The sequence below is a fragment of the Octopus sinensis genome, unplaced genomic scaffold, assembly GCF_006345805.1.
Source record: "Octopus sinensis unplaced genomic scaffold, ASM634580v1 Contig08757, whole genome shotgun sequence".
NCBI classification, from domain to species: domain Eukaryota; kingdom Metazoa; phylum Mollusca; class Cephalopoda; order Octopoda; family Octopodidae; genus Octopus; species Octopus sinensis.
The window spans coordinates 54595-63896 of record NW_021831287.1 but is presented as its reverse complement, the minus strand read 5'-3'; the positions used below and the strand labels follow the sequence as shown (position 1 = coordinate 63896).

Below are 9302 nucleotides of genomic sequence, written 5' to 3'. Positions count from 1 at the left end.
AGTCCGTGTGGTTGACCAGTTGGAAATATTTCTAACAAATAACAAATAATTATATAAATATGAGTAATTATGCCAAGACCACTCCGTGTGCTGTGTGTTGATCATCCACCAATAGAAATGTCGAGCCAGTCCGGAATGCCTCGAACTGGTTCAATTGGAAGAGACAGACATTCCCCTCGACAGACTAGACTAGCCATCCAGGGAATACAGCCACGACGGCACTCACTCGAATCCCCTCCATATACACGGTCGTCATGTCCCCACACTTAATGCAAGGACAGTCAATGTACGACACCCTCCCCCAAAAACTCCGCGAATTCAACATCCCCGAAGGATTGTCCACACAAACCTGACCCTGCCACTGAGGACAGAACACTCACCGCCCGTGGAATAAACGTGTCGGAACACACCAAAGCCACTGAAACGCAGGATTTCACCGAGGTGAGAGTATTGCAGGGCACTTTCCACCGGTGGAGACTGTCGACCACGACTGAGTGAAATATCCCGTCCTCAAAGGGACCCACATGCAACTGTTGCCCCACGGAGAGGACACCCCTAACATCACGTGGGAGATATACCGACGGAGAGTGCCCCCCACAATCAATTTGTTGCCCCGAAAGACTTTGACTATTCTCAATTCGACGTGGTGGGAATAGTGGTGGATGGGGGGTCTGAGGAGAGCCATGTAGTGAAGGAGGAGGTGGAGGTTGGTGCCCGTGTAGGACGAGAGGGGGATGACAGGCACACCCGACTGGTCACCCTCAAAGAATGTGTCCAACTGAGAGGAGTGGGTCACCTCCCATCCATTCAGTCCGAGAGAGGCGAGCACTCCTAACATATCGGTGACTGCCTGAGTGTCAGGACTGAGCATATCAATCTTGTTGATGACCACGACTATGCGCACTCCCATGCCCAGAAGCACTCCAATTTGGACGTGGACAGGCAGACCAGTCCTGTGGTCCTCGGATACCACGACCAGACCCACGTCGGGGTGGTAGCCGGTGAGTCCTCGGAGGGCAGTGCGGACATAACGGTGATTGCCAGGCAAATCAATGAGGGTGACCATTCTGTCGGACTGACTGAATAGTTCAGTTGTGGGGGACATGTTGGGGGATTGTGGAGAGAAGGGGACTTGTTCGGAGGTGTGGAAGCCGAGGGTGACGGGGGCTGTGGTGGAAGTCATGCCTGAGTCCAGTTCGTGGAAGTGACTGAGCATGGACAGTCTGGCCAGGCCCCTCCCATTGTCGAGTCGTCCACAACTCATAACTCCCACCAACGAGGACTTGCCTGCATACGACTTGCCGATTACTGCCACCCGCACTTCCGGTCTCTACCAAGTGGGGCACATTCAGCAACCGAGGCAGCCTCCGACCAGTCCTGGAACATGCACACTTCGAGGACATTGTGGGGACATGTCTTGACCTGTGTCCTTGCCCCTAATCTGAGTACGTCACTCGCACGTCACACTTGTTGGCCATTTCTATGACTGTGGCACACGACTGTTGTAGTTGGGATTGGTCAATGTTGGCCACTGACCCATCGTCGTTCACTCCCAGGAGGTAGATGGCATGGCCACTCCCTTGGTCGAGACGGTACTTCATTTGGGTCAGCAGGTGTTCCAGTCGGTCGTCGGGAGGGTGGACTATCATTCGCTGGGGGTGTGCCTGAGGACTACCTTGTACTCCACATTCCCGTCGGGCGACTAACTATACACAATACTCATACTTCCGGAGGATACTCGGCTTTCTCCATATTGATCAACTACAATTATAGACTATTATTAATATTTAATTTTCTTTTAACAAAACATAATAATTCATTTTTTCCTAATAAAATTCCACTGATAGACGGGGGCGCTGTGTGGTGTCTCCTCCACCAGGAGAGTTGCCTTGTTGGGAGTTTTCTAGCAATAGTACACAAGAATACAAGCAAGTGTCTCCGAACCTCCATCTTGTCCAAAATCACTGACAAACTCCTCGCCCTCTCCTCATGTTTCGCCAACTGCACTCTCTGAAATACACAAACAAGAGTACAGAGGACTCATCAATCTCCGACGGGCCCATCTGCTCGAAAGGCGTCGACTGGTGTTTCATAGAGAGGACTAGTCATAAGAAAACACTCCCACAGTTCTCAGGACTATCAGCAAAGACGAGTCGACGGTTTGGTTTTGGAGGCTGAGAAAGAGTGACTGATTCCCGCAGTTTATCAATTTTCTGATATTAGAGAAAAGTGGCACCTTCCTCTCCTTGCTGAGCATAAATCGGACGTAGGTCATGTCCTGAGTGTCCATGGCCAGTCGTTGGTCGTCTGTGTACACAACGGGCTTGTTTTCCTCCGGCTGGTGAACTCCGTCCTCCAATTAGGGAGGGAAAATACGATTAGTTTAGTCCGCATCATTTTGAAGTGGAATTCGTCGGGATTTCTGTCGAGAGCCTTCAGGTGAAGCTGTCTCAGTTGGTCGCGTTTCTCGTTTGCATTCTTGGCGCGGACACGATAGTCTGCACGTTTTTCGAGAATGCCCAACTGGGCTCTTTCAGTTGGCTGTGATCTCTCCTTGTATTTTTTTCGTCCACTCTTTTGAGATTTTGCAAAAGACATTTCAACAAGATCTAAAACGTTATTGCTGTTTTATTATTGTGGGAAGTTAACTCAAAATAATTAATCAACAAAGAAATAAATAACAAAATACAGCTAACATTCTCACTGATGATTATTTATATGAAGTAAGGTGTTTGTGACAATATTTAGTTAATAATAAAGTCAGTATACTCTAAAAATTAGAATACAGCAACACGTTTTTTGAACATTTGGTATTCTGGAATATCTGCAGTCAGAAACAAAAAAAACAGTTATTATAGAACAACCATTGTTCTGAACAACGTTATCTGTAAAATGGGGTTCCGTTGGCTGCCTCCGACTCTGTTGTACTGTTAGGCGAGTTGGACTCTCTACTTATCTACAAGCTACATTTTGAGACTGCAATCAGTATAAACATGCGTCTTATGTCTGAAATCAACACCAATCTACCTGCACTGTGCAGTTAATCTTTATCCGATAGAAAAACATGTATATATTCAAGAGCATAGTTCATATTCGGTCGCGTAAATACTACCATCCTTCAGTGCCCTAAACATGCTAAATGACAATGGCATTGCACTGAATAATATAAGTAATAAATATATAATTATTGTGGTGGTTGATGTACGGTAACACATACACGGACAGTCCAGTAACAATCGGAAATAAACTCGAACGATTATATTCACAAGGTGGGCTGAGTTTTCTTGATAATAGTCCTTAATCGAATTCTCCTCAACCAGAATATAACGACCGGCCTCTTTCCTTCCGAACAAGACCAAAACACAAGTAATCTGCGGGACAGTCTGCTTTGTTCCTATTGCTGTGGGGTCTGTCCATGGGATATAGGTTGGACACTCCACTCACTCCCAGACGGTTCGACAGCAGCAGCGGCCACTACCACTCCCTGGCCTACTCGGCCATCAAGGGCATTCGAGGGGTGTTGTACTGCTGGATGCACCAGTCCGAGAGGGTGTCTCGGTCCCTCATGGGTAGGTCGAGAGGTTCAAGCAACATCAACACATCGAGAACGCTCTCAGTTCGTCTTGCGACATTCAGACAGGCCTCACTGTGTGTTACGATGTGGCAGACAGACAGGTGTGCTTCTTTAACGACAATAGGTGCATGTCACTGCGTTGTTTCTCTTGTTCTTGACTCAGATGGTCAGCAGTGGCATGGATGTCATATATTCAAGGAGTGAGGTCAGCTTTGTCCAAAACCTCGTCTTCTGTGTGGAGAGGGCATATTGTGTCCCCGCTTTTGGCATTTGGGCCACCGAAAAGGAGCCCAGACTGCACTCCTGGTATGTACATGCAAGGATGTTAGTACGGTCGGGATAGTCAAGGCAGCTCTCGAGTCGGTCAATGGATTCAACCTCTACGGTCCTTCGGGGCCTCCCTGGGCTGTCCTCTACGCCGATGTGGATGCCCATGGAAGGAATTCGAGCACTTTCGACACTCTTCTCCACTTTGACGTGAGTTGTGGGCCACTATCTGTAGGAGTTTGATCTGGACGTGTTGACGGCTGTCGGATGGCCATGTTTTGCCTCCCACAGCAGGGATACGCTCGCTAAAGTCATGGAAGGAGTATCTCGGTGCATCCTGGGTGAGGAAGGACAGGAGAATTGTCCACAACGGGCCATAATATGCATTCTCGTCATGATTAGTGGATTCTTTTGGAGAAATGATGAACTACAGACACAGTACTCTTCACTGTTCAACCAACTATTCCCACTGGCCTGCTCACCTGTCTCCCTAGCACTCGACTCCCTCAGCCTGCTTTATTCGGCCCTCAGTTAGACGGCCAGAGACAATTCCACAGGCGAGAAAGTGATCAGTCGGTCTGACCTGGACCCCCTGAGGAGGTTTCTGCCGGGGAGTAAAAGACACAAGAGACATGGCCGACACACCACCTTCCAGGGGGGTCAGGCCAACATGGTCGTCCAAATTGTGCAGATCGCGGAGAACGAGAATCTCCAGTCTCTTTTGCAGGACTACGGAATACAGACACAAACACCCGCCCAGATCCACCCCATCGAGATTTGGAACATTTCACACATCGTCAAGGTTTTTGAACGACTGGGATGTCATGAGGGTCTCCGCCTGACTGGGCGTCCTCCGAGAACCTTCGGAGTCCTCTCGTCATCCAAAGTGAGTTGTTTAGTGAGTGTAGATATACAAATTATGCGGCAAGACTGTGCTTTGTTTTCCTCTCATGTTCGGAGTGGATGACTTTTACTTGTGGAGTGATTCCCAGTTTGTGGCCAACTCGATAAGGGTGCTGTTTCTCTCCATTGCTAGAATACTCTCAAATTCATTTCCCGCAGTTGGAAGTTGGGGGGTCGTCCTATTTTCTGTTTTCTGTTGTACGAGTCGATGCTGGCGTTGGTGGTTCCTTCATTCGTAGTGGGTCGAATGCCTCCGCCTGCCTCAAATTGCTCTCACAAATTAAGACGGGGAGTGTTGATGGCGTCAAAGTTATTGGTGGGAGGACACAGGTGTCCCTTCTTCTCACTGGAATAGAATTTGGTGGCCAATTCCGCCACGGAATATCTTGATTTTGTGGATTCCGTGGAATGTTTTGATAGATTTGATGGGGTCAGTCCCCGTCTTGGGAAATTCAGTCAGCCATTATGCAGACTTGAGGACAAGAGCACCAAGATAGAACAGGCTTGTTTGGTTTTGTTGATTAATTAGGATTTGAAAAGTCTGACGAGCCAGGAGTTGATGGGTTTGGTCAGCCAAGACGAGACCAGTTTGATCACTCGAGTCTCTGCAGTGGTCGAGTTGAGGTGCAGACGTGAGGCAGTCCAGTTGGATGAGTATGTTCGTGATTTCTACATGTCTGGTCTCTCGGTGGGCAATTGGTTTGTGATTCTTCCCTATCTGAGGTACGTAGTCAGATTATGCTCTGCCCTTCTCCACAAATCAGTCAATTCACTGGCCTCTATGGTCTCTACTTACATCAGTTACGGAAAGACGGTAGAAATATGTGAATCAGTCAGGTCTCCGTGGGACTGGTCAAAATGGTGGCCATCCGACAGCCATTAGGCCGGGCACAAATATTGGAGTGCATATCCGAAATGTGCATGCCTGATAACCCTGTGCAGGTGAGTCTCCAACAGGAAGTCCTCTTCATTCTGGGAGTGCTCATATCCGACAAGCCAGCCCTGTTTGAGGATATTGTCAATATTCGAATTGGGGATTTGATTCGTGCAATGCAAGTTGAGTCACATCGACTCTCTTCGCGGAAGGATATATGGACGTTATCTCCTGCACAAATCCAGCAACTGATCGAGGACCTTCTGGGAAGGAAGAGGAGTTCAGAGGCCGGGTATTTCCTCCTCACATTTCAGACACGCGAGACTTGTTGATGGACTGCTGGGACGCATTCCTCAAAGTTTTTTCCGCTCAATGGACATAATTCTCGAACGACTGGAAAATGGGGTTGTCATCGACGGCGTGCACATTTCCTGGGATAACATTCAGCGGAAGCGCAAACTCAGTTTAGTGGAGGCATTGGAGGGTCTCGAGCCCATCCAGAAACAACTGACTGTGGAGGTACAGGAGTGAGTAGAGTTGTAGGCTCTGACAGTGATCGGGTCGTTCGAGTCTGGACTGCTCAACTTGGACATTGAGCGAGCACTGAGTGTGGACGAGGCATTTGGGATATCTAATGGAGTAGGTTGTCCACAATGCAGTGCATTTGTACACACTCGATACTCTGGACGGTGATGCATTGACGAGTTTTAGTCATCTCCCATTTTATGGAAGGGGTGGGACGGGGAGTTACCTTGTTCGCTCTTTTCTGTCGTTGTTGGGGGCGGAGGATATAGTATATGTGCACAATAACGCCAACTTGCCTTAATCCTTTTATTCCGTCATGAATTAGCCATCGTTTCATGTTTACTGATAAGATGAAAGATGAGTCTGCGGCAATCACCATGAATAGAAATCAACGAAAAAAGAAAAGTCCACCGCAGAAGAAAGATACGCGTAATCCGGTTGAAGTGGCTCGAGGATTTATACAAAGAGGGGAATACACACAAGTGCAGCAATATTTGAGGGATAATTCATTCGATCGGATATATTGGCACGACCTTTATACCATTTGGGAAGACTCGCAGAGACAACTCAGAAAATTGGCTGGACTCGACTATAAATGTGTGGAGTGGCACCGTTTCAAAGACAAGAATCCTCCCCCTCCATCAATACTTGATCCGGGAGACAAATACATTTATGGAGTCCTCCAATCCTCGAGAGTGATTTTGGAAGAATTTTTTTCCAATAATCCAAAACCCTCTCCCCAAGAAATAGAAGTGCTTGTCGAAATGACCCATCTTTCATCCAAGAAAGTCACTAATTGGTTTAAAAACCACAGAAAGAGAAACAAAGAAAGAGCATCGAGGAGGTTAATTGAATAACACAATCCCCAGTGAATCGGACACACAGCCACCAACCACAAATACGTTTGGGAATTGTCCTCAAGTTAGTACATTCATACGAAAAAGGAAAGCACCACCAGCGGAAAATCAGGAGCGGTACCCTTTTTTGAATAACACAATCTCCAGTGAAACGGACACACAGCCACCCACCACAAATACGTTTGGGAATCGTCCTCAAGTTAGTACATTCATACGAAAACGAAAAAAGAAAGTACCACCAGCGGAGAATCAGGAGCGGTACCCTTTATTGAATAACACAATCCCCAGTGAATCGGACATACAGCCACCCATCACAAATACGTTTGGGAATTATCCTCAAGTTAGTACATTCATACGAAAACGACAAATGGAAGTACTACCAGCGGAAAATCCGGAGAGGTACCCTTTATTGAATAACACAATCCCCAGTGAATCGGACATACAGCCACCCACCACAAATACGTTTGGGAATCGTCCTCAAGTTAGTACATTCATACGAAAACGACAAATGGAAGTACTACCAGCGGAAAATCATGAGAGGTACCCCTTCCGTCAACCAGTTTATCGGTTTGAATATTGGATCATAATGTAGTCGCGACCCCAGATTCAGTGAGTTCAGACCGCAATATGATAGATATGACTACAATCAAGATTCATACTACAGAGACTATTACGGACAGGGTAATCAACAATTTCCCTATCACCCTCCACGTTAGTACTAATCCTTTACGTGCTACTAATTTTACATATATTTTTTAATGTGATTGTTTTTCATTGGCGAATGACCCATTAATCAGTATCACATACTCGAATCAGCTCAACCACCCACATTCACGAAATCCTCAATACTTTTAATAATCTCTTCGAAAGGAAGCTATTTTGTCAGCTATGGTGTTTAGACTTGCCTGTCATAACGTTGGCTGCTAACGGAACGAGGTGTTCTATTACAAGGTATATAATCCGAAAAAAGAGTCTGCGGCCATGCACAATGAAAAAGGCAGGAAAACACCAGAAACGCTGTATTCAAAAGTCAACTACTTCACCACAAGAGGAACGACTGGAGGAAAGTGGTCCACAAAAGCAAATGGAGCAAAATCCGGTTGAACGCGCCACGGAATATATGATGAGAGGGGAATACAGGCTAGTGCAGTCATATTTGGAAAACAACCGTTTTTATCGCTCAGATTGGCACGCCCTCAATCTCATCTGGATAGACTCTCAGCGTCAAATGAGAAAACTGGCCCGGATGGACTATAAAAAAGTCGAATGGCATCGTTTTAAAAAGAAAAATCCTCCTCCTCTGACAATTTCGGACGGAAAAGACAAATACAAATATAACATGCCGCTTTCTGCTAAAAAAATTTTGGAAGATTTTTTTTCCACCACCCCCAACCCTTCCCACGAAGAAAAGAAACTGCTGGCACAAAACACGTGTCTTACAGACGAACAAATCAAGAATTGGTTCAAAAACAAGCGGCAGAGAATCAAAAAAAATGAGAAAAGAAATTTATTGGAAAACAGAAAATCGGGTATTTACTCAGACGAAACAAATCAGGAAGCAATAAGGTGACTCATGGGCTATCAAGTTTAGTATCGACAGGTCACAAATACCCCCTGCACAAATGCCTGACACGTATTTGCCCTATCAGCAGGTCAATTAGTATGAGTGGTGACATATAATCTAGTGTCAACCCGAGGGTGTCGATTCCTCACTACATGTATAATGGGTACTACCCAAATGAGTACTATCGAGAGTATCCTTATTATCACAATCCATTTAACAATTGACACTTTACACCCTAATTGGGCACACAATAAAATTAGTCGACATAAGAGGGCAATACAAAGACAGTATTATTAGTGACTGATCAGACAGTCGACGAATTAGTACTCAAATTGTCGATCACGTGTTGTTGAGCCATCAACAAAACACCCTCGAACATCTTCCAGGCAGACACAGATCCTTTAAAGAAGAACCCAGAACTGAAGCTGAGATATTTGGGGTGTAGATTAGAAGACAGGACACTCAGGAGGAGTTGTTGGGGAAGGGAGAGGATGTACACTTGAGAACAGTCGACTGTGTTGACAAGATTGCATGTCCTGCCCTCACATTTGAATATCCAGTCATCGAGACTGCACGTCCTGATGACAATATTGAATGAAGAGGAGGGGAGGTCTGACAAGGGCACGTTTTTTACATATTTCTGCAACATGGACTGGAATATATTCAGTCCGTCCAACGTTTTAATAGGCCCAGTCTAGATTAGGACAATTCTATACTTGACTGGCTCGAACGAGTGCG

At 46.3% G+C, this 9302-nt stretch overlaps 3 protein-coding genes across 3 annotated transcripts; 1 reads left to right on the top strand and 2 right to left on the bottom strand.

The window, feature by feature from the left end:
- Positions 1-433: 433 nt before the first annotated feature.
- On the bottom strand, positions 434-1183 carry LOC115227998 (GTP-binding protein 2-like). The gene has a single exon (XM_029798677.1). It carries the CDS (start codon positions 1181-1183, stop codon positions 434-436), a length of 750 nt encoding a protein of 249 aa, XP_029654537.1.
- A 1088-nt stretch (positions 1184-2271) lies between these two features.
- LOC115227997 (probable U3 small nucleolar RNA-associated protein 11) lies at positions 2272-2598 on the bottom strand. The gene has a single exon (XM_036498800.1). The coding sequence runs from the start codon at positions 2596-2598 to the stop codon at positions 2272-2274; it is 327 nt and encodes a 108-aa protein (XP_036354693.1).
- A 5390-nt stretch (positions 2599-7988) lies between these two features.
- LOC115227996 (homeobox protein SIX6-like) lies at positions 7989-8570 on the top strand. The gene has a single exon (XM_029798676.1). The coding sequence runs from the start codon at positions 7989-7991 to the stop codon at positions 8568-8570; it is 582 nt and encodes a 193-aa protein (XP_029654536.1).
- The last annotated feature ends 732 nt before the right edge of the window (positions 8571-9302 follow it).

Coding starts and splice junctions, on each gene's coding strand:
- LOC115227998 (XM_029798677.1), bottom strand. CDS start 1,183: ATGACTTCCACCACAGCCCCCGTCACCCTCGGCTTCCACACCTCCGAA.
- LOC115227997 (XM_036498800.1), bottom strand. CDS start 2,598: ATGTCTTTTGCAAAATCTCAAAAGAGTGGACGAAAAAAATACAAGGAG.
- LOC115227996 (XM_029798676.1), top strand. CDS start 7,989: ATGAAAAAGGCAGGAAAACACCAGAAACGCTGTATTCAAAAGTCAACT.